Below are 25707 nucleotides of genomic sequence, written 5' to 3' on the forward strand. Positions count from 1 at the left end.
AACTTGCAGAGGTCACACTCACAGAATGTTCCCTTAGCACTATGTGATTCAGAATGAATAGAATTTATACAGCTACATTGCACATGAATTGTGTAAGAAGTTTTGTGCAAGAGGAGTTGTTTTTTTTTCAGCTAATGTAAACTCTTTAATTGATCTCATTGTCAACTTATCTGAACTACTCCACCCATTTTATAACGTCACACTTATTAGTCCTGTGTTGTCACTATCCCTCTGGCTATTGCATCAAGCTGGCACCTAAAATAGATGTAATCCAGCCTACTGGTGCATTGTTAATGTATAAACCTGTTCTTCAGTATACTTAAGTCATACGGCTTTAGGACATAGCAATAAGCTGTCTATGTGCAGACACCATGGGTTCTTCTACAGAAATTGGACGTTTCTCTCCTTGGGATTATGTTGTGTTTGCTGCAGTATTGGTAATATCAGCAGGTATTGGGATCTATTATGCCTTCGCTGGAAGAGGGAAGACAACATCCAAAGAATTTCTCACAGGAGGAAGAAGTATGACAGCGGTGCCAGTGGCTCTGTCCCTCACTGCCAGCTTCATGTCCGCTGTCACCATCCTTGGAACTCCAGCTGATGTGTATCGCTATGGAGCAATGTACAGCATCTTTGCTATATCATATGCACTGGTAGTGATTATTTCGGCAGAAGTCTTCCTCCCTGTGTTTTACAGGCTTAACATAGCCAGCACTTATGAGGTATGTCTAGCCTGGATCATCTCACTATAATAAGTATCATTATAATTATCAAGGATGCGTTAGTAAAAAATGAGCGTGGCATGATGGAGTGAAGAAGATATGTAAGAATGGCTAAAAAAGAAAGCACATAAGTGGTAATGGTGGTATACATGGGAAGTGTATCTTTAAAAATGAATGGGTACCACACAGCATGTTGGAAGACACTCATGCTCTGTGCATATGGGACAGCCAAGGAGTCCATGAAATTAGTACCTGATGGATGATTTTGTCACAGTATGTGTTAGGATATATAAAGCACTGCATCATTTTTTAGCCCTATTTATTTAAGCCCAACCTAAGATATGAGCTTTTTATGTTCTTTTAATGTTTCCATACATTTCTGGACGGTATTCTGTGTCCTCGCACACGTTCCAGTGACCATTCATACATGGTGATAGGTCAATTAACATGGTGGGGCACTAAATTAAGTAACCATTCAATAAGAGAATAAATACGTAATGATGGGTATAGTGACACTGAGCTGAACAATGTCATGAAGGCTTAAGAGAAGCTATGAAAAGCTGAAGTTATAAATGTACAGAACTGCAAAGCTGCCAAAAACACGCATGCTCATCATGGCAAAGGGCACATGTGTATGGAGAGAGGGGAGTAAGCCTCTACCAGAAACTCAAATAAGAACAAAAGAATGCAAAGTTTTTATTCAAAGAGTCCAATCCTTTGTTTCGCTGACATAATTTGTTGGGAAGAGTCAGAAGCCCCCATACATATTAGCTGGGCAACTTTAATTTCATGTTTATGGCGGCCTTAAGATTTTCCGAGAAACCTATTTCTATAGTTCTAACTAATTATTTACAAACTTAATACATTTTATAATAACAAATACATTCTATAGCGGTCTTCATGGACATTAGTGTAGCATTATATATAATGTTAAAGGGTTTGGCCATTACTTTTTTTTGATGACCTATCCTTGAGATAAGACATCAATATCTGATCGGTAGGGGTGCAACACACGGTACCCAGCTGATCACCTGTTACCAATGGCAGTGTCAGGATGTTTTTGGATCCTGCTGGAACACATCAGCTCTGTCATTTCTAATTTGGCACGCAAATGAATGGGGGATGGATCAGTAATACCCAGCTGCGACCATTATAGTTTTGATTGAGCTGCTCTGTTCTGACAGCATCTTAGAACTTTCAACCACCACCGACACTTCTAACAGCTCATTGGTGGGGGTGTCGAGTGTTTCACACCCACCGATCAGATGTTTATGGCCTATCTTAATGATAGGTCATCAATATATAGGTAGTGATCAAACCCTTTGTATATTATGCTGCTCTGTTGTTCTATCCTAAGTAGTGGTCAATCTCTTTAAGGGCTTAAAATACCAAACTGATCCAAAGTATGTATGCCAGTGGGTCAAATTCAGGACTTGTTTTGTAATAAACAGGGATTGAATTCTTGAAGTATGTACATCTGCATCGCTACAATTTTTTTGTTGTAAGAGTTTTTATAATTAAGTTTATGCAAAGCAATTACATTTTCTAATTTTACTATTTAAGGAAAAACTTCCCTAAATCATTAAGGCTATGTTCCCATCATGAGTATTTGGTGAGCTGTTACTGATTTTTGTTTTTGATGCTTCCTGGTATTTGATTTTAATCAACGTATACAGACATGTGCAGATTATATGTGTTTTGGTACATTTTTGCAGCAGAAATGCACTAAAAATACATATTTGCTTTTTATCTGTGGATTTTCTGCATCTAATCCGATTTGTTTGGGAAAATCCATACACAAAGATGATTATTAAATCAAGACATAGGGTCCGATTCATCAATAACTCCGTCATTCATCTCAATAAGAGAGCATGCTAGATCAGACATTCCTCATTCATGAAGAGGTGCATGCCAGTTCATCAGTCTGGAACTTCTGGCGAGTGGTGTGCACCTCCATGCGCTACATCAGAAATCTCACTCCAGTCAGGTACTGGAATAGGGAATGCCACAGCCTGTCATGAATTAGACAAGCTGTGGTGTTCTGCCCTGTCACGCCTCCGTCTCTTGCCAGCTCCGCCTTTTTCCATGGAAGACGCCAAAATTTACAAAATGTAGTCACAACTCCAAGTTATTTCCACATTTTTCGACTATTCAAATCTTTTACACCAGACATCTGAAAGATTTAATGAATTGGCACCAAAGTTTTTATTTTTCTTCCGGTACATTGCATTTTTTATATTATTATTCGAGGATACCGACCAATGCTCCACAAGATTTTTTTCAGGCATTTTTTGTTATGGTAGTGAGTTGATAAATTTTCCATTGTAAAAAAAATAGCACAGTGGGCATGAGATTTTTGTAAATCCCATTCACTTTGCTGGAACTGTAAGGCCGGGATCACACATGCGAGAAACTTGGACAAGTCTTACATCTTAATACCCGGCACTGCCACAGGCACTCAGGAGCGGAGCGTGCGGCTCCTTGTATTTCTATGCAGCTGCATGCTCCGCTCCCGAGTGCCGTCCGAGTTACTCACATGTGTGATCCCAGCCTAAGGGTATGTTCCCACGGTCAGCAAACGCTGCGGGCTGGACGCTGCATACATCCGCAGCATCCAACCCACAGCGGTCAGATGTTACAGCATAGTGGATGGGATGTCATGAAATCCCATGTCCACTATGCATGCAGGGATGCCTCCGGCTACCCTGCGGAGGCGCACATGTGGGCGTGTCTTTCCAGACCGCAGCATGTCTATTTATCTTGCGGAGACGCTCCATCTCCGCAAGATAAATATCACTGTTCAATGTATAGGAGACAGTGATTCCACACGGTTCAATGAACACATGCGGAATCACCAGCGTTCAAAAGCCGGCAGCGCTTTGGACGGAGCGGACATGTTCTGCGTCCAAAACGCTGCCAATTTCTGCCCGTGGGAACATAACCTTAGATGCTGCATTTTTTTAGACTGTGAAAATATACAAGGTTAAGAATTCTCCAAAAATTGATTGTGGGAACGTAACCTAAAAGCATAGATCATAAAGTGCTGCAGCCAATTCCTGAACTTAGTGACTTGTGCCGTCTACGTGGGCAGAGACGCAACATTTTTTTTTATAATTATATCAGTGTGATTGAAAGAACATTTTAGAAAAGACAACAAACCCTTTATAGTGGGAGGTCCACTACTGGACAACCTTTTTTTCTGAGCTAAAGTATCCCACATAAAAAGAAAATAAACATAGACCGTACTTACCTCCAGACTGGCCCAGTTCTTCTAATGCCAAAATTACTGCTTCAATCACATGTGGTTACTGTGGGCTATGGCATTGTATACATAAATCACGTGCAGTCCAGACAGTGGCAGGCAGAGAACACCCTGTCTATTTAGTTAGGCTAGCTTTGACATTCTACAAGTTCAATGAGGTGTAATATCATTTGATCACACCACACTGTGATGAGTGGCAGACTCAATTTACCCAAAAAACGGAATAATCTGAAATAATCTGAACATTCCATCCGTCCTTCCTTATTGATTTCCTTTCTTCCTTCCTCTATTCCTTCCTAAATTGCCATGCAAATTACAAAGCAATCGTCACACTAGCATGCATTTACATTACTAGCTACTTACTGCTAGCGAATAGTGGCAATTTCCGATATTTTCTTTAATAAAAAGCTCTTCTGACGTTTCTCTATGATGCGACAGTAACAGTATTTTCTATATGTCTGTAATAATTCAGGTTAAAGTGCTAAATAATGTCTTTTATCACCGTTTGACCAATTTTCTTTAACTGTCCTGGAAGTGACTAATGAAAAGTTTCTTACAGTATCTGGAACTCCGATTTAACAGAACCGTGCGGATACTCGGAACAGTCATTTTCATCATAGAGATGGTTAGTAAAAAAATATTTTTTTTATATAGAGCAAGGCTTATTTCAGATGCAGTATAGATGCTGCTTCACTCACAGCCCCTTTGGACATAATTGACATCTGGAAGAAGTGAGAGAACAGCCACAGCTCTGACTTCCTATGGTTATCTGATTTGTCCAAAAGAGGGGGTCAGTGAAGTAGCTGCTGATTGGTCTCAGGGTTCACGTGACATAACAATGTCACACAAGCCCTGGGAGAACCAGTCCTGACACCACTGAAATGGTGCTGGCACTGAAGGTGAGGATAAGTGTAAGGCCGGGATCACACATGTGAGGAATATGGCCGAGTCTCGCACTGGTAATACCCGGCACTGCTGTCAGCACACAGGAGCAGAGCGTGCGGCTCCATTTATTTCTATGCAGCCGCACGCTCCGCTCCGGAGTGCCGGCGCCAGAGCTTGGTTTTAACCAGCGAGACTCGGCCGTATCTCGCTGTGTGTGATCCCAGCCTTAATATTTTACTAGGGGGAAACATATTGATTGAGATGGAGTTGTCCTTCAGAGTGACAACATTAGTGGTCTTTTACAAGGGATCACACAAAACATAACAAAAGGTGTAAATAATTGTGTTTTTCATTTCAGATACTATATACAGGGATTGTAATCTATGCGCCTGCCCTGGCATTGAATCAAGGTTGGTATAACATGCATAAGCCTTTTTGGCAATCCTAGCCCTACTTCAGGATACTAGTCCAGCCAGCTTAATTACGGTATTAAAATTTTCAAAGCAAAATATGAAAGATGTCTTGTAAAAAAGCAAAACAAACTTGGACTATGAGGTTCATAGTCTGATAAATGAGTTTTCAGTTAATATTTTTTTCAGGTCTGTCAGTTTGTAATAATTGAATATAACAAACTGAGCAATTACTCACCTTGCGACGCCCCAGAATTGCTTTTCCACTGCTACTTTATTCTTTATTGACAGGCTACAGTGGTGTCGTCAGGACTACAGGGCATGTAGCTGCTGCCACCAATCATTAGCCCCAGCAACTTTGCTAATGCAGTAATTGACTACTGCTGCAGCCAATCACTGCATCAGTAAAGTACACTGTATTTTTCACATCACCTTTGCAGGCTTGCAGCTTGTCAATAATGGCTGGAGCAATGAAGGAGGGGAAGGGAGAGTGAGTAACACTATTTTATCTTCAAGGAGCACAAGCTTATGAAACTTAAAAACTTATAAATAGTTTGTCCTGGACTTTAACATTGATGGGCTATCCTTAGCATAGGTCATCATCTGATCAGTGGGGGTGCAACACCCTTCTCCCCTGCCAATCAAGTCTTCTTGGTGTCAGAAGCGACTGGAACTGCTTAGTTCCGTAGCTACATATGGCCACGATTAGATATTGCACATCAGCTTCCTATTGATTTGAAAAGGGGGCGGATGTACAGTACCCGGCTGCGACCACTACAGTTGACGGAGCTGAGCTGAGCTGTGCAGCTCCATAACTGAGCAGTTCCGGTCACTGCCAAGAGCTGATTGGCAGGGGACCTGGGTGTCGCAACCTCACCAATCAGACATTGATGACCTCTCCTTTGGAGAGGTCATCAATGTTTAGGTCCAGGACAACCCCTTTAAGGAAACAGATATAGATCAGTAGTATATAAGGGTATGTATACCCTTCTCAGATATTCCAACCCATTGAGCCCTGGCATCTCCTCAGGTTTAACTAAGGGATAGACAACCAGAAAATAGATGTACTCTCTCATTTAATTTTATAACAATGTGCAGAGCTGATCAATGTTTTATTTTATTTTTTTTAGTTTCTGGATTTAATCTTTGGGGAGCAATGATTGCAACCGGATTAGTGTGTACTTTCTACTGCACACTGGTATGTCAACAGTATTGCTTACAACTATCACAAAATATTCCACAGCACCGCAGTAATAAATGCTACATTAATACTTTATATAGTTTGCTATGTTTTCTTGTAAGGCTACTTTCACACATCAGGTTTTCGGCGTCAGGCGTGATCCGGCGTCGTGCCGGAACGCCGGATCCGGCAAATGTTTCGTAAAACCGGATGTGACGGATCCGGTTTTCTGCCGGATCCGTCTTTTTCTTGACAGACAAAACCGGATCCGTCTCATCCGGTACATCCGTTTTTCTATCCGTTTTTCGACGGATTACGCCGGATCCGGTTTTTAAAATTGACCCTTGTGGCCTTCCGAACGGGATTGGCTACTGGAAAACTATATATAGCATGTTCCTACAGCCCTTCTTTGACAGGTTGTAGAGGAGAAAGTGCAGGTTGGAGAGAAGAGCAAGTTACTGGGGAAGATGGATGTTGTCATTGGAAATATTTTGAAGAATTTGGCGGATTTTATAGCGGAGGCGAATCGTTTGAGGGTGATTGTTCTGGAGAAGGAGAGAGCGAGACAGCAGCGCATCAGGCATCGTAGACGACGTTTGTGGATCCACCCCATCACAGCCAAGAGAATGACGCGTGGGGTCTATTCTACACTCTGCATGGACCTTCGACGAAACCCGGATACATTTTTTGGATGTGTTAGGATGAAAATGGAGAATTTTGATTACTTGGTGGAGCGCATTGCACACCTCATAAGAAAAGCGGACACCTATTGCCGCTTCTCTGTTTCACCCGCAGAGCGTCTGATGGTGACTTTAAGGTAAGCCACATTTATTGGATATGCTCGCATCAGAGCACACTTTCACTGCAATCTTGTTGGTGGTAGTTTGTATCTCCAAGTGTTATAGGTCAGTTTTGGTATGTAATGCTGTGATTTAAAACTAATTTATTGTTTTTAATTCCCCACAGATTTCTTGCAACTGGAGAATCCCTTTCGTCACTGCATTTCCAGTACAGACTCGGGATTTCCACCATATCTGGAATTGTGAAGTACACATGCCATGCACTGTGGGACTCCTTAGCTGAAGAGTTTTTACCAGAGCCCACAACAGAGAGGTGGATTGAAATTGCTGACAAGTTTCAACAGATATGTCAGTTTCCAAACTGCTTGGGCGCTGTGGACGGGAAACATATCCGCATTGTAAAGCCAGCTGGATCGGGATCGGAATATTTCAATTACAAGAAATATTTTTCAATTGTCCTCATGGCCATCGCTGACGCGGAATACAAATTTATTGCGGTTGATATTGGGGCCTATGGCCGCTCCAATGACTCTCAAGTTTTCAAACTGTCTGCCATGGGGCGTAAACTGTATGGAAACACCTTCCAGTTCCCACCACCTAGACCGCTGCCGCAAACATCTGGTCCACCTATGCCATTTGTCTGTGTAGGGGATGAAGCCTTCCAGCTGTCAGAACACCTTTTGAAACCGTACTCTAGCAGAGGATTGACAAGACCAAAACGCATTTTTAATTACCGCCTCACAAGAGCAAGAAGAATGGTTGAATGTACCTTTGGTATTCTGACAGCCAAATGGCGGGTCCTATTGACTGCGATCAACCTCAAGACAGAAACTGTGGATGAGGTGATCAAAGCGCGCGTGGTACTCCACAATTTTGTTATCTGCAAGGAACCCATTTCCATTGAGGACACCTCTGAAGAAACCACCTTGCAAGATTACCATGACATTACCACTAGAAGTTCTGTGACGGTTTCAGTAATGAGGGACAATTTTGCACTATACTTTATGTCACCTCAAGGCAGAGTACACTGGCAGGATGACAGAGTGTGAAAGATTTGTGCCCTAACCAAACTTGTGTACCTTCTGGACCAACAGTATATACCTTTGCCAACCAAAGTTGGCTATCTTGTCATGGTCTTACTATTTTTAGCTTTAGGCCACAGGTGTGTACCTGGTTGTGTTTTATGCAAAGTATTTCACCTTTTACCAAAAGTTGTGTACATTGTTAGGAAATCACCAACAATAAACACAACTTTTTAGGTGAAATACTTTGCTTCAAACACAACCAGGAACACAACTGTGGCAAAAAGCTAAAATTTACCCACAGTTATATACCTGGTTTTGAATACCTTTTTACCTTTGAAATACCCTGTATTTAACCTTTTTTTTAAACATAGTTCGCCGCAGAAAGAAATGACAGACAACCATTGTGAAACGATAATTTAACTTTTATTTAAAATTTTTTTTTTTTTGTAAAATGTTTTTAAAGTGCAAAAAACTTTTTTAATAAAGGTTTTAAACCCAATGGGCATTTTTATTAAAAAACACACATTACAAATCTGTGTAGTGTGGGGTGGAAATACTGCTGGAGGGGCTGCGGGACACTTCGACACTGGGTGTGTGGAGAGAGGACTGGGATCGTGGTGGGGAAGGAACAGTTAGAGGTGAAGGTGTGGAAAAAGCTACAGAATGGGTGGACATGTGGGAGGCAGAAGAGGTGGTGGGCGGTGGAGTGGAGGGTTGGGCAGGGACTGTAGGAGCAGATGATGTTGATGGAAAGTTGTATGGGGAAGGAGTTTGGTACGGGGAAGGAGTTTGGTACGGGGAAGGAGTTTGGTACGGGGCAGGTTGCTGGAAGTGGGGAGATGTCTGGTACTGGGGAGGTTGCTGGTATGTAATAGGAGGGGGAGGATGGAAAGTGGCTGGAGGGGGTGCAGATGTAATAGGAGGGGGAGGATGGAAAGTGGCTGGAGGGGGTGCAGATGTAATAGGAGGGGGAGGATGGAAAGTGGCTGGAGGGGGTGCAGGTGGAGGAACTACAGTGGTGGGAGGTGGAGGTTGGGAGGTAACCTGCTGTAGAGCACCGTGGCACGAATGCATTACATGCATCTGCTGGGTTGGAGATAGTGTTGCCATGCGCTCCACAACAGACCTGAAAAAGGTGTGGTTTGGTGAAGATCTTGCTTCTGAATGCATGGTTTGCAGAAGTGTCTTCACCTCCAGAATGCTGGAGTTGATCTGCTGAAAGCCTGCGGAGATTTGCTCTGACAAGACTTTTAGACAGTTCTGGAAAGATGCATTCAGATGCAAGAACTCTTGCGCATAACTCTTTTCCTGACCCCTCTGCCGCTGTCGCCCAGTACCCGCAGGTGTACTAGAGGTGGCAGGGGCAGAAGGGTGGGGTAAAGGGAAAGCGATCTCCTCACCAGCAGCTTCATGTAATGTAGGCGGCCACGATGCTCCTGTGCTGGTGGATGGGACAGATGGGTCGAATGTGTGGGAAGGCTGGGAAGGTGCAGATGTACCGGGGCGGTCGAAGTGTCCCTCGGTGCCGGTCTCCTCAGGGATCGCCTCAGAAGGGTCCAATCGTGCAGGCTCCCGAGTGCTGCTCACCGTGCTGTGGAATAAAGAGAAAAAAAAACAATTAAAATAGTGACATGGTATGGCCCTGGCTGAAAAAAAAAAGTTACATCTAAACATTTTTTTGTCACATGTGGTGTGTAATATTTACCTTCTGGTGAGCATTGTCTCCCGGAGGAACGACAGGGCTTGTGCGTACTTGTACTTGCTCCTGCGTCCTCCAGATCCACTCGGGGGCCCGCATCTCTTTATTGAACTCCTTCTTGAAACGATCCCTCACAGACCGCCACCGATTCACAATTCTGTTCCCTGAAACGAGAAAGGAGTGGTTAGTATACAACATCAGTGTTTCACAAACTCCAGTCGTCATGGTCCCCAGGGGTCATGTTTTCAGGATTTCCATAGTAAATAGAAATCTTGAACACATGATCCGTGGGGACCACGAGGACTGGAGTTCGGGAAACACTGGTTTACATCAAGCAACCGGTACTGTATATACTTACGCTCTTTAATCTGGGCCCGAGCTTCGAGGTCCTCCCAGCGGCCCACAAGGAGCGAACAGATTTCCTCCCAGAGTCGTCGGGTAATGATCAGGTCAGCGTGGCGGCGGTCAGCCATATTCCAGAGCGGCTCCCTTTCTCTGACGAGATCGATGAGGTGGTCCACATCGAGTCCTCCATCCTCACCGTCAGAGTCGGGAGCACGCTGTGAAGGCTGTTAAAGAAAAAGACAAAAATAACATAATTAGCCTCCACAAAAGAAATGAAATAAAAAGTGCAAAAAAACAAAGCAAAAATATTTATACTTACACGCTGGTGACCGCCGCGTTGCTGTCGCCGACGACCCTGGGAGGCACTGCGAGGACCTCTTGGCCGAGCACCAGATTGGGAAGACTAGAGAAGAAAACAAAAAATGTTATGTCTTTGGATGTAGGCATTTGTTTGCTGTGTGTGGTCTGCAGAACATTGTTTTCTATGTGTTGTGTGTAGTGTGATGTTGTGTTTCTGCGTTTGATGCAAAAAACTTACCAATTGTGAGCCCACTCCAGGTGTCTGTCCACCCCTTCCTTCTTCTTCTGGGAGCTCCTCTTCATCTTGTGATTCCTGTTTTGAAATAAAAGGCAATGAATAGACATATATTACAGAGATGATGGATTTTGGAAATAAAAACTTACCGTCAAACGCTGACGATGCGAGGGAGGGCTCCCAGAAGAAGATGTGCTGTCCTGTTGATGGCCAGACTCCATGGCTGTGGGTATTGCTGCTGCTGTTGCTGCTGCCAGTGATGCCATTTCTGCTGCTGCTGCTGCTGCTGCTGCATTTCTTTGGCGGCTGTTGAATAAAGAGAAACAAAGGGCCAATGAATATCTTGATATTCCATGGCCCTAGTTTGGAGGAATGGGGGATTTGATAATTACCGTCTCTCATCTGCTGCTGGCCTCCCCTCCTCAGCATGTTCCATTTGCTGCTCCATTTGGGGTGGTGGTGGTGCTGATGGTGCTGCAGTGGTCTCCTGCCTTCTCCTGCTGCGCTTGGTTGCTTTCTTGGGTGGCATGTTGGGTGTGGCTGTGGGTCCCACTGTCTTGCTTTTATATATGTCTTGTGGGCAGAGCTACTGAGCATGCTCAGACCAAAAAAACCGGATCCGGCCACCGGATCCGGCTTTCGCCGGATCAGGCGCATTGCGGCGCTCATAGGCTTTCATTGTGTGAAAAAGCCGGACGCGCCGGATCCGGCGTGTCCGGCTTTTTCGCCGGAGACAAAAATCGTTACAGTAGCCGTTTTTTCCAGACGCCGGATCGCGACACATTGCCGGATCCGGCGAAAACCGGATGAAACGCATGGCCATCCGGCGCGATCCGGCGCAAATGCAAGTCAATGGGGGGGAAACCGGATCCGGCATTGCATTTCGCCGGATCCGGTTTCTGTCAAAAGCGCCGGATCGCGCCTGACGGCGAAAACCTGATGTGTGAAAGAGGCCTAATTCTAACAAATTACTGGCATTCATAATGGCATTGACTTTTTTTCTGTGATAGCATTGTGTTGAAAACATACAGAATAACATACCCCAAACAAAAAAGTTTGTAAAGAAACTCCGTAAAAATGCTTGAACTTCATATTATTTTTCTTCACAATATTTAAAAAAAATCAATCTTGGTATTGTATATTGTAACTCAGCAATATTCACTTTCCATTGAGCCACAATACTAAAAAAAAAAAGCTATAGACAAAGGTAGAGCTGTTTCTGGGGATATAAAGCAGGTGACCTTTTCTCCCTGATAACTAACTAAACTCTCTTTAGGCTAAAATAATTTTTGAGGGGCAGTTTAACTAAAAGACAGAGAATCAGTTTCAAATGTAAAACAATAATAAAAACCTAACCTTATAATGTTGTTTTTTCTAGGGTGGTCTAAAAGCTGTAATCTGGACAGATGCATTCCAGATTGTGATTATGTTGGCCGGTTTTATAGCTGTCATCATAAGAGGTGTGGTAGTGCAAGGTGGAATACAGACAATCATCAATGATTCTTACTATGGCGGGAGGCTAAACTTCTGGGAGTAAGTACTGATTTCTTTTACCGGCCAGGCTTACACAGGATAGCATGATGTAGTTTCCATAGAAGCAACATGTGGCCTTAAATGGAACCTGTCACCAATGCAGTCAAATCTGCAGACATCACGTTATCGAGCAGGAGGAGATATATAGACTGACATATAGTTTGGTGAGAAAATATTCGCTATAATCTGTTTTTTAATCAGTTAAACTTCTGGTTTTTCTAGGATTTTTGGTCCGGTGGTGGTCCTATCAGTGACTGACAGCTATCTATGTGTGCACATTTATACAAAGAAGGCTGTCAGTCACTGATATGACCGCCCACTGGACTGAAAATACCAGCAAAAGTAGTAGATTAAATCACATTATATTCTGAATCTTTCTCATGATAGATAGATAGATAGATAGATATGCTGTATATATATATATATATATATATACAGTCAGGAAAAAAAGTATTTAGTCAGCCACCATTTGTGCAAGTACGCCCACTTAAAAAGATGAGAGAGGCCTGTAATTGACATCAGAGGTAGACCACAACTATGAGAGTCAAAATGAGAAAACAAATCCAGAAAGTAACCATGTCTGACTTGGCAAGATTGATTTAGCAAATTATGGTGGAAAATAAGTACCATATATACTCGCGTATAAGCTGAGATTTTCAGCCCATTTTTTTGGGCTGAAAGTCCCCCTCTCGGCTTATACATGGATCATATACCTGGGGGTCAGCGGGGGAGGGGGAGCGGGGGTGTCAGAGATCATACTTACCTGTCCTGCCGCGATCTCTACAGCCTCGCTCGCTTCTCCACTGTCTCCCTTCCTGTTTTCAGCGGTCACGTGGTGCCGCTTATGCGCATATTCATGAGTGTAATGACCGGTACCACGTGACTGCTTAAGACAGGAAGGGAAGGGAGACAGTGGAGAAGTGAGCGAGGCTGCAGAGACCGCGGCAGGATGGGTGAGTATAGCGATATTCACCTGTCCCTCGGTCCATCGCTGCTCACCGCTGTCTCTGCTGCATCCTGTGTCAGTGACGTTTAGGCAGCAGGGGGCGCAGTGACATGGTTAGTGCGCGCCGCCCCTCTGCTGGCTGAACAGTCACTGACACAAGAAGCGGCAGACAGTGGCGATGAACCCAGGAGAGGTGAGTATGGCTTTTTTTTTTTTGCAGCATATAGGGGCATATTCTATGGAGCAGCATATGGAGGCATAGTCTATGGAGCAGCATACGGGGCCATAGTCTATGGAGCAGTATATGGGGGCATAGTCTATGGAGCAGTATATGGGGGCATAGTCTATGGAGCAGCATATTGGGCATATTCTATGGGGCAGCATATGGGGGCCTTTTTTATGGGGCAGCATATGGGGATATAGTCTATGGAGCAGTATATGAGGGCATAGTCTATGGAGCAGTATATGGGCAGCATATGGGGGGCATAAACTATGGAGAAGCAAATGGGGGCATAATCTATGGAGCAGCATATGGGGGCATATTCTATGGAGCAGCATAAGGGGGCATATTCTATGGAGCAGCATATGGGGGCATATTCTATGGAGCAGCATATGGGGGCTAAACTATGGAGCAGCATATGGGGGCATAAACTATGGAGCAGCATATGGGGGCATAGTCTGTGGATTCCACCCTCGGCTTATACACGAGTCAATAAGTTTTCTCAGTTTTTTGTGGCAAAATTAGGGGGGTCGGCTTATATGTGGCACCCCTGAGGGTTCAGTTGCCACAGAGGTACTGCACCTCATCCTGAGGTGTGGTGCCCCACCATCCAGGTGAGTTGGAGACTCCTAACCACGCTCCAACACTCGCATCCCACACAACACAGTAGTTCAGCAAAGCCACATTGAGGCTCCCTGCTTAGAGTGTAGCAGAGCACCTTTGGTGGCTCCCTGCTTGGAGCACGAAACGTGCTGGGAGGCGGGTGGAGTTTAGAATACATAAAAGAGTGGGGTGAGGAAAGAAGATCCCTGGGAGAGGGATGGAGGAAGGAGGTGCTGCAGCAGATCTCAGTGACCTGGGTCTGCTGGCACGGGAAAGGAAAGAAGGAGAAAGACATTGAACCGAAATCTGATCTTCCATAAGAAGGAAAGACGAGTACGGAACGTAGGAGTAAAAGGGAACAGAGGACGTGGGTTAGAGGAAGAACCCTGCCTAGAAGTTCTAAGTGCAAGGCCGGGGCCCGGTCTCCGAGGTTGTATGGACACTAATGGTTCTACACCAGACACTGGTGGAGTAGTGGGCTGTAAATTCACTACTCCCATCTAAGACTTGGGGGCACAACAGCAACATTGATAGTAAGCCAGGACTCAGGAGTAAGGACTCCCCGAAGCAGGCTACAGCTGTTTGCCGTACAAGTAGAGTTCTTGGGAACATCTGTCAGGAGGAACTCCAGTGTAACTCAGTACTAGGAGATTTTCACACTTAAAGGCGCTATAAAGGAGACGTTCAGAAAGGCATATGTTGGCGGAGTGTTGGAAGGGAGCGTCCTATCTTGCCTGGAGGTCGACTGAGTCCCTGACCCGGAGGACACAGCACGGAGGCAGGCACCTGTGTGTACTACAGACTGTGAGTAAAGCTTTGGAACTACAAGCCCTGGTGTCCTCCAGTCATTCCTGCGCCAACACACCTGGTACCGATACATCTGGGTACTAGCTTCTACACTGCATGCGCCTCTCAGCTACCCCTACATCTACACTGCCCTGGGACTACAGCTCTACCTGTGGGGGGCTTCACCATCTTGGCTGCAACACACCACCAGTCCCAGAGGATCTGCATGCAGCGTTGGCTTAACATCTCCCTTGCCGAACACCACAGGTGGCGTCACGAACTATTCATCAATTCTATTTAATTGTTCTTTCACCCCCTTTTGACATGGAGCCCCAGGGCCACGGACCGGGTCACAGCTTCCGTGACAGCTCCCATTGAGATCGGTGGGCCCGGTGCCGAGTGCCCCGATAGCCCTGGCGGGTGCTCCATTCGCACAGGTCGGCTTATACATGAGTATATACGGTATTTGTCATTAACAAAAGTTCATCTCAATATTGTGTTATATATCCTTTGATGGCAATCAAAGAGCTCAAACTTTTCCTGTAAGTCTTCACAAGATTGGCACACGCTGTTGATGGAATGTTGGCCCATTCCTCCCTGCAGATCTCCTCTAGAGCAGTGATATTTTGGGCCTGTCGCTGGGCAACACAGACTTTCAAATCCCTCCAAAGGTTTTCAATGGGGTCTGGCTAGGCCACTCCAGGACCTTCATATGCTTCTAATGAAGCCACTCCTTCGTTGACCTGGTGGTGTGCTTGGGATCATTATCATGCTGAACAACCCATCCACGTTTCATTTTCAATGCCCTTGCAGATTGAAGGAGATTTGCACTCAAAATCTCACGATACATGGCCCCACTCGTTCTTTCATGTACACTGAGCAATTGTCCTGGTCCCTTTGCAGAGAAACAGCCCCAAAGCATGATGTTGCCAACCCCATGCTTCTCATTAGGTAGGTGGCAACTCAACATTCTGTCTCCTCCAAACGCGACAAGTTTTGTTTCTACCAAACAGTTCTACTTTGATTTCATCAGACCATATGACATTCTCCCAATACTCCTCAGGATAATCCAAATGCTCTCTAGCAGACTTCAGATGGGCCCGGACATGTACTGGCTTAAGCAGGGGGACATGTCTGGCACTGTAGGATCTGGGTCCCTGGCGGTGTAGTGTGTTACTGATGGTAGCCTTCAAGACCAAGGAGCAATATAAAAAAAATTTAAATTCTATTATTTTTTCAAATGAGGAGTAAAATTAGTATGCAGTACAACAGTTATAAGGGAATCAGCGACACCTGAATGCCACACTGAAGCCGGGTCGACATAAATTAGTTAATTAGTGAAATCCATATATATCATATATATCTATGCCCACACTTTAGCCAGGTTGGTTTCCAATATATTTGCAATGTTTGACATAATTACTATTATGGCCAGTATATATGTTGTTTTGAACTGCTGAGTCACTGTATTTCATCTGTAAACTTTGCTGCCAGTTTATATATCTCTCTATATATTTTTCAGCAGGTCCGGTTTTTTGCTCCTCCTTTATTAAACTATTGTACTTTATATTCGTCATTTATTCTTTTTTGAGCGATATTTGCTTACTTATATGTGTGTATATATATATATGTATATACTTTATGTACGTCTTTTTTGACCACATTCACTATTCATACACATATATTTAAATATATGCATATATATATACTCTGTATTGCACCTTATATCTGGCTGGTATTTTTACTCTTATATTGGTGTTTCATGTATGGTTTACTATTATTTGCATTATTGTCATGGTCATATATGATATATATGGATTTCACTAACTAATTTATACCCACCCGGTTTCTGTGTGGCATTCAGGTGTCGCTGATTCCCTTATTTATAACTGTTATACTAGTGTAATAACGTGCAGGAGGAATATATGTCACCACGGAGCAGGCAGACCAACAGTAAAAGGGGAGGATTATTTACAGGGAGAATATCTGGTGAACATATAATATAACAGAGTAAAAGCTGTAACAGGTAATATCAGAGATTGAAGAAATAACAGAAGTGCAAAACAACAGACAGTTATTCTCTTATGGGGAAGAAACTTATCAGTTCCTGGAGATCTTGCTTGTAGAGATCACTCTTCTACCACGTAGGCACCCAGGCACCAGGGGTGCTTGATGTCGTCTGCCTCTGGGGTCCTGGGTATAGTCCAACTGGCGTATGGGGGGTTAACGTGAGTGCTCAAGGGGTATGCGGATGGCGGTACCCCCCTGTATGCAAGGTTCTTCCCTCTGCTGCGGAAGCGGCGTTCCCTCACCATTGTCAGGGGATCTGCCTGTGCCAGTCTCTATTGGCAGGTCAGTGTCGCATTACAGTCTGTTCCTTGGTCGCAGGGAAGCATCTCAGCCACTGAATTCAGCCTGTCTGCAAGGAAGCATCTTGCTACTATCACAGTCTCTCTAAGGAGATTCACAGGGAAGTCTCTAATCACAGCATACAGCCCTTGCTCTGCACACACAGACTTCACATGGGGATCAGGACACAACTTATCTGTCACTGCAGACTCCAACTTCGTAGTCACAGGATACGGTCTCTGCTTCTCTGCAGGTCTCAGTCTGTCCACGGGGTCAGGGCGCAGCTCCACTGTCTCCACAGTACGCAGACTCACGTACTAACATTCTGCTGTCCCTTTGCACGTTACCCCAGACTCTCTCTGTGACTGAAGGCTCTGTCTCTTCTGCAGTCTCTATCAGCGTCCTTTCCCTTCAGCTCCCCATGCTGCACTGAGAGAAAGCCTGGGAAGATTTCCGCTCTCTGCTCTCCTCTCCTGGCCCCCTGTGCTCAGCCCCTCCTCTGTCTCCTGGGGAACCTGCTGCCCTGTTTAACTGTTCGAGGCATGGAGCAAAGGAGGCAGCCCTCTCCCGGCTCTTCTTGCACTTCACCCCCTTACACTACATACTAATTTTACTCCTCATTTGAAAAAATAATAAAATTTACATTTTTATATTGCTCCTTGGTCCTATTTCTTTCGGGTTTCTGTTGTAATATTATGGATGAACCATTGTCTACTTAGCTTTTTTGGGGGGATTATTGATGGTAGCCTTTGTTATGGTGGTCCCAGCTCTATGCAAGTCATTCACTAGGTCCCCCCGTGTGGTTTTGGAATATTTGCTCACCGTTCTTTTGATCATTTCGACCCCACAGGGTGAGATCTTGTGTGGAGCTTCAGATCGAGGGAGATTATCAGTGGTCTTGTATGTCTTCCAATTTCTTATTATTGCTCCCACAATTGATTTCATCACACCAAGCTGCTTGCCTATTGCAGATTCAGTCTTCCCAGCCTGGTGCAGGGCTACAATTTTTTTTCTGGTCTCCTTCAACAGCTCTTTGGTCTTCACCATAGTGGGGTTTGTAGTGTGACTGTTTGAGGTTGTGGACAAGTGTTTTTTATACTGATAACAAGTTCAAACAGGTGATGAGTGTAGGATGGAGGAGCCTCATAAAGAAGAAGTTACAGGTCTGTGAGAGCCAGAAATCTTGCATGATTTAGGTGACCAAATACTTATTTTCCACCATAATTTGCTAAATAAATCTTGCCAAATCAGTCAAGGAGACCTTCTGGATTTGTTTTCTCACTTTGACTCTCATAGTTGTGGTCTACCTATGATGCCAATTATAGGCCTCTCTCATCTTTTTAAGTGGGAGAACTTGCACATATGGTAGCTGACTAAATACTTTTTTACCCACTGAATATATATATATATATATATATATCTATAGATGCGCTCAAAAGTTTACAAACCCTGAAGAATTTTTGCTTTCTTGGCCTTTACTATACTGGAGTATCTGAAGAAGATTAATCTCATGACTTATCACCACCACTTTTCCCCTGTGCATGCTCTATCTGTGTCTTGCAGTCGACTGTCTGCTGAGGGGAGGCGATCTGAAGTGATTTCTCCCATGGGTAGCACAGCACAGCAGAGGGGAATGTCTGCTCTTCATTCACATTTTAGCTCACAGACAAGCTGCAGCAACATGGTGGCTATTACACAGCAATGCTGAGCTGTGTTGATTTGTTACAGAGCTCTGCACAATGTTATTGTGTTTGTTCATTTCCCTGCTGCTCACTCCTCCTCCCCCATTTTGATGAATTGGGGCCATAGTATTTGACATAATGTCTAGCTTTGTTTGTCAGACAGAAGGTTACACAATCAGAACCATGAAACACATTAAGCTTCCCCCATAGCTCTTATGGCAATAATATAATTATTAATTTCCAGCATTTCCAGAACCTAAAGAAACCAAGATCAATTGCTTTGGAACAACTTCCTTCTCTAGCTACTGAAAAAGAGAAGGGATATGATTTCATGTCTATTAATTATTGCAAATACCTGTCAGTCAGCCAATAAAGTGTTCACATTCATGTTCTTTTGTTTTCACAGCTTTGATCCACACCCACTTCGGAGGCACACATTTTGGACAATAGTAATTGGTGGAACATTTTTGTGGACTGGAATCTACGGGGTTAATCAGTCTCAAGTGCAAAGATACATTGCTTGCAAGAGCAGATTTCAAGCAAAACTGTAAGTTATTTTGTGGTCTTAATTCCCAGATTGTGCAAATTGACCTGACAATGATTCACAGTGTGCAACCGTTTAATTCATTTCTCATCAGAACAAGAACAAGTTGTTTGTCTGTGCCAAGTCATCTTTGTTATGTTAAGGGATTACTTGCTTAATAAGGTGGAGAGATTTTATATCTAGATAATATGGGACTGTATTAATCCAGACGTTCAGGATTATTTTTGAAGTCTCTCACATTATTCATGTTCCTTTACAAATTCCGATACAATTCAAAGTACTTATTCTCACCCACAAAGCTATCCACAGTGCGGCACCCCCTTACATCTCCTCCCTCATTTCTGTCTATCGGCCTAACCGACCACTGCGCTCTGCAAATGACTTTCGACTAACCTCTGCCCTAATCCGTACCTCCCACTCCCGACTCCAAGACTTCTCCCGTGCTGCGCCAATCCTCTGGAATGCCCTACCCCAAGATATTAGGACCATCCACAGTTTGCATAGTTTTAGGCGCTCGCTCAAAACACATTTGTTCAGAGCGGCCTATTACATTCAGTAATCAAAGTCATTTTATGCTTGTGTGTGTGTGTTGCCCATTCACTATCTCCATCTATCCCCCACCCCCTGAAGATGGCTGGACCAACATTGTAAATGCATCATTGTAAATACAAACCTGTGCTTTGTATCCCCCCCACCTCATTGTAGATTGTAAGCTCCCACGAGCAGGGTCGTCTTATTTCGCTTTAATTATTGTATTGTTAACGTTATTACTTATGACTGTTGTGTTTGAAACTGTTCAACTGTAAAGCGCTGCGGAATATGTTGGCGCTATATAAATAAAGATTATTATTTTTATTATTCCTTATGTTGAAGTTCAAGTTCAAAGTCTTCACTTGACTATTAACCCCCTCCCTTATCTCCACTGTAGCAGTTGTCCTAAAACTAAAACTTTCTTATTTGATTCTTCTAGGTCCCTGTACATTAACCTGTTAGGATTATGGGTCATTCTTGCCTGTGCAGTGCTTTCAGGCCTCATTCTCTTTTCAGTATACAGAGATTGTGACCCATGGAGCGCAAACCGTGTCTCAGGACCTGACCAGGTATAGTTATTACTTCTGTCACGGTTTTTTCAACTGGCTTCTTCACAGACAATGGTTAATCATCTCATCTTCCATGTCAAGAGATGCAAGGAAATATTAGGCACAAAGAACAAAGGCATGAAAAATGGCTCAAGCACTTGAATAGTCCATTAACTTGCAGGCTATAGTCCAGTTATTTAGGATCAGATAGGAGTACAGAACAATAGCTAAACATAAAATGATATTTGTAGATTCTATGGCATGTGTTAGGGCTAAGTACACAAATTATGAAGCAAATTGTTTTCAGACATACTGTATGTCTTATACACCATTAATACAAAAAATATAGCTCAGATGCTTTTTAATCAAATTCACAATGGGGTTTCCAAGGATTCGCAATCTTCTTCTCAGCTGTAATAGGACTCCCTTCAACAGTGCCTGGGGCTTCCACTGTGTCGTATGTCTCAAATTTTAGACAAAATTTTATACTATATTTTGCATGGATGTTACATCAGATACTATAAGACTTAATGTGTCCTCCTAGGGTTCATTAAGTCACACAACACCAGTAGGGTGGCAGAATAGCATGCACAGGTGGTGCGGGTCCATACTAAGGAGCCACTGTGTACTGCCATACTGGCTTGTGCACGTGGCTCTGCAGTGGACATGAACCCTTTATTGGCTAATGGATAAATTCTTATCCCCATCTACCCTCACACACATATGCACACAATTTCTCTGATGAAAGGGTAGTAGGAAAATTCAATACATCATTGGTAAATATAAAAGAATTGGTTGTAGAAATTTAAAATTTACAATCATTCTTTCCCTAAATATCATCCGTAAAGTTTAGAGATGGTGGGACCTCATCTACTATATAATCATCTAATTCTGTCTGTTTGTCTGTTTGTATCGGAAATCCCACGTCGCTGATTGGTCGCGCCCAGCCGGCCACAACCAATCAGCGACAGGCACAGTCCGGCCACGAATTGGTGCTGAATTCGAACGACGCACGCCACCGCCGGGAGATCTGCGGCGCTAGCCGTGGGTCATCTCCTGCCGCACGGAGGTCAGCGGCGACGCAGCCGGGAGATGACCGGCACAGCGCTCAATGTGCGGATGTTACCCAGGGTCCGGAGGAGAAGAGACTCTCCCCCAGTCCCTGGGTACCATAAACCTGTAAAAAATAGAATTAAAATAAAAAATAGTGATATACTCACCTTCCGACTGCCCTCCTCTCACCACACGCCAGGCATCTTCCAGTCCCAGTAATCCTTTGCGCTGATAACGTCGCGCTCTTGACAGAGTGACGTCATCTCCGGTCCTTCTCGTTAAGCATTACTGGGACCGGAAGATGCCGGGAGCATGGAGAGGAGATCGGGGGCCGTCAGAAGGTGAGAATAACCTTTTTTTTATCTATTTTTCTATTATTTTTTACATTCTATCTTTACTATTGATGCTGCATAGGCAGCATCAATAGTAAAAAGTTGATCACAATTGTCAAAACACTATGCCTGACAAGTGAGACCAACCTGTCAATGCTTCAAATCGCTTGGAATGCACTCGTGAAAATTCTCATGCGTTTTTCCCGTGGCGGGAGTTGCGGACATTTCCCCAGCATTTCTGCAGCATGGGTACTTAGCCTCAGAGTGACATGCAGCAGTGACCAGGCCCCCGCTGTTTGATCGCCGATCGTGGTGGATCGTCCTGGACCATCTTTTGAACGTCGTTCTCCCGCTGGCCATATTCTAGAATACCTGATGGGTTAGAATCGGGCCACCATCTAGTACACATATAATTGGTTAATTGATCAGTCCTGAATTCAATAATTCAATAATAAATAACATAAATTTAACAATCTAGCAAAAGTTTTAAGTGAAGCGACTTGATAATAATTGAATAACAATATTTAATGGGAACGTGTTTTCTGCCATAGAATGCTATTTACCTAGCTCATATATAGAAAAAGTGTACAACTAACCATAGAGAGAAGTAAAAACATCAATTTTTATTAAAGTGCTACTCCTGCAAATTTTTCAATTTTACCACTGTAGCGGTGCCACAAATCTAAGGTCCCTGCGCCTAGTATAATACTTACCAGCTGCTATTTTCTGCTTTATTGGTGCTGTTCTGTTTGGTCTTCTGTTAGTTGTGACCTGCGGGATAACAGCAGTGTTTGCTGGGTGAGCCGGAAGTCACTACTCAATGTTAGACTACGAGAGCCCGAACGAGGCCAAAATAAGTGTCACAGGTGTGTCAGATGAAACAGACTGTCACTCTGCCTCTGGCTGTAGAAGAACTGTGTCTGGCATTACAGACGCCCCTTAATCCTCCTGAATCTTGGACCCAGCGGCAACCTCTTTTGGCTCTAGTTGACACACTTGGACCTGGGTGTTTATAAATCCCCAGTCTGCTGCAGAGAGTCGCCGGTGATATTCACATTTTTCCCTTGTGAAGGCTTGGAGCTATAGCAGTCAGCTAACCTCTCCTCTGGTGCTGTTTGAGGACGTTTGGTGTTACCTCTCTGAGTCTGCTCAAGCTAAGTTCATTCAAATTAATTGTATATTTACCTTTTTGCCTTTAGTTAACAGTGGGGACTGACCAGTGCTCATCCCACTCTCTCCCTATCCAGGGCTTAGCTCTAGGGAGATTCAGGGCTTAGGTTTCCTGCTCAGCAATTGGTGAGAAACCAATTTAGGGATGGGAGGGCAGGTAGGGTGTTCTTAGATCTGCCTAGGGGTCTCCACTCATCCTTTCCCTAGTTTCTGTGTTTCCTTTACCTCATCCCTTCATGTTGCACTTTTAGCCTTTCCCACACTGTGGGTGACAATAAGGCTCTCATAGACTTAAGGTACTGTCACACTTAGCGATGCACCAGCGATCCCGACCAGCGATATGACGCGGTCAGGATCGCTGGTACATCGCTAAGTGGTCGATAGTGAGCTGCCACACAGGCAGATCTCACTAGCGACATCGCTGGGGACGGGGGTCGCTACTTACCTGTCACACCAGGCGATCCTGCGCCCTCCCACCCGGCTCCACGCATCACTCGTCGTCACAGCAGTCCAGTCCAGCCTGTTCTCGCGCGATCAGCGATAACCAGCGGAGGAGCGGGTCGTAGGTAAGTATCAGACACAGCGATATCGCTAGCAATATCGCTATAACGTCACTAGTTATAGTGATATTGCTAGCGATATCTCTTAGTGTGACAGACCCTTTACACTGAGAGCTTGTGACCGTTACCTCTGACTTGCAGTCATTCAGAAGCTGCGGTCACAAGATTGCATATCGGGACAGTGGCAGGAGCGGGAACAGCTGAAGATGGCAGCTGGTGAGTATAATCTTAAGAGCAGGGAACTTACATTAGTGGCACCAATCCTGCAGTGAAATAAAAGAAAACAGCTGGAGTTGTGCTTTCAATGACAGCATTACATGTAGGCATCGTAGAAAAAAATAAAAAGTGAATCACTAAAATGGAATGGGGACACACATGCCACAGGAGGTTAAGTAGTTAATAATATAATGTATTAATGGTCACATAATCGGCTTGTTCTCAAAAAATATATATAGCCCAGAAGCGCTAATGAATGTATCAATGGAATAAACAGTGTAGGTAAAAGGAGCAGTGAAGGCTGTGTGTATCTATAGCAAGAAATATTCATCACTGGGATGATAATAAAAGGATGGTACCTATAGAGAAGGCAAGTGTGAAACGGGCATTGGGGTGGGAGCCACACCCATAGGAGGACTCTCTGTAGGTACTATACTTTTATCATCATCCCAGTGATGGGTATCTCTTTCTATAGATGCACATAGCTTTCACTTCTCATTTTACCTATACTGTTTATTCCACTGATGCATTCATTAGTGCTTCTGGGCTATATATATTTTTTGAGAACTTATTATAAGATAATCCTTTAATCGTCCCACCATATGTGACCATTAATACGTTATATTATTAACTACTTGACCTCATTGGGTATTCATGTCCCAATTCCATTTCAATGACTCACTTTTTATTTTTTTTCCACCATGGCTACATGTAATGCTATAATTTAATAAAGATTGATGCTTTTATTTCTCTTTATGGAAATCTGTTCTTTTTTTTTGCATAGGAACAAGTGTTTATCTGGGTGCTTAGCCTTCACTCATTTCCGTGAATTGGTGACATACGGGATTACATATTTGCACTTATCAAATCCCCTAATATGTTTGTAATATGTCACAATGCAGTTTATAGTTAATGCTATATATCTGAAGAAATACTGATAATCTGCATGTACATAGCGTTTTAATCACATGAAGCTGGTTTATTGGAAAAGAAAAAGGAAGAAGAGGACAGGTAGAAAAATGAAGAAATATTCTTTCTTCAGCCGCTTGCTTCCAGTCATTGGGGCGTTAACAGGACATTCACTGTATAGTGAGCGGTGACTGTAACAGCCCGCTGCAGGACCCTGATGCAGGGAGAATTTAACTTCATTTTCTCTCTGTAGCAGCATTTTCAGTAAACCTGACAAGCATAATTTAAATGCTATTTACCTGCAGATTGCCACTGCAGGTGAATAGCTTTTTGGTAAGTGACAGGTTCCCTTTAACTTAGTTGTCTTTGCTTGGCATACCAGCCCAGATGTTCACAGGCTTCTCCTGTGGGTCACAGAGTCTCAGCGAATACTGGTGTCCCAGGGATTACATTCTTTAGGCTACATTCTAACTCAGGTTTTTTTTAGTACTTTTTTAGTGTATCTGTTCCAAAATTCCCCTCAAAAAGTTAAAATGTTTGAAGACTTTTTCTATTCATTTCTTTAGGAAATCCAATTTGTTGTTCATTTGAGAAGGCTTTTGAGAGATTTTTCTTTCCTGAAGATGTTTTAAAAAAAAATTCGTTGAAAAATAAAAAGTGCATATAAGTCCTTTGAAGAATATCATGTTCCAAAAAGGCACTCAAATCAAAAGGGTGTAAAAATAAAAAATAGTTAATGGAAAAAAACTATTCCAAATTCAATGAAGGAATTAGAAGCTAGAAGTCTACAGGCAACAGTCTTTTCACGCTCGCTTCAATTTCCAATTTATGTCTCTTACAACCATATAAAGCAACTTTTCAC

General features: G+C 43.6%; 1 protein-coding gene across 1 annotated transcript in view; it reads left to right on the top strand.

The window, feature by feature from the left end:
• The first annotated feature begins 303 nt into the window (after positions 1-303).
• LOC141048955 (sodium-coupled monocarboxylate transporter 1-like) overlaps positions 304-25707 on the top strand; it is a 125296-nt gene continuing 99892 nt past the window's right edge. Inside the window, exons 1-7 of the mRNA XM_073545024.1 lie at positions 304-722; positions 4544-4609; positions 5228-5279; positions 6410-6477; positions 12242-12396; positions 19389-19529; positions 20497-20626. Of these exons, the coding sequence (XP_073401125.1) occupies positions 372-722; positions 4544-4609; positions 5228-5279; positions 6410-6477; positions 12242-12396; positions 19389-19529; positions 20497-20626 (963 nt within the window). The 5' untranslated portion in view covers positions 304-371. The remainder of the gene's footprint in view (positions 723-4543; positions 4610-5227; positions 5280-6409; positions 6478-12241; positions 12397-19388; positions 19530-20496; positions 20627-25707) is intronic.

This window comes from Dendrobates tinctorius, unplaced genomic scaffold, assembly GCF_039654945.1.
Source record: "Dendrobates tinctorius isolate UK_male_01 unplaced genomic scaffold, ASM3965494v1 ptg000139l, whole genome shotgun sequence".
NCBI lineage: Eukaryota > Metazoa > Chordata > Amphibia > Anura > Dendrobatidae > Dendrobates > Dendrobates tinctorius.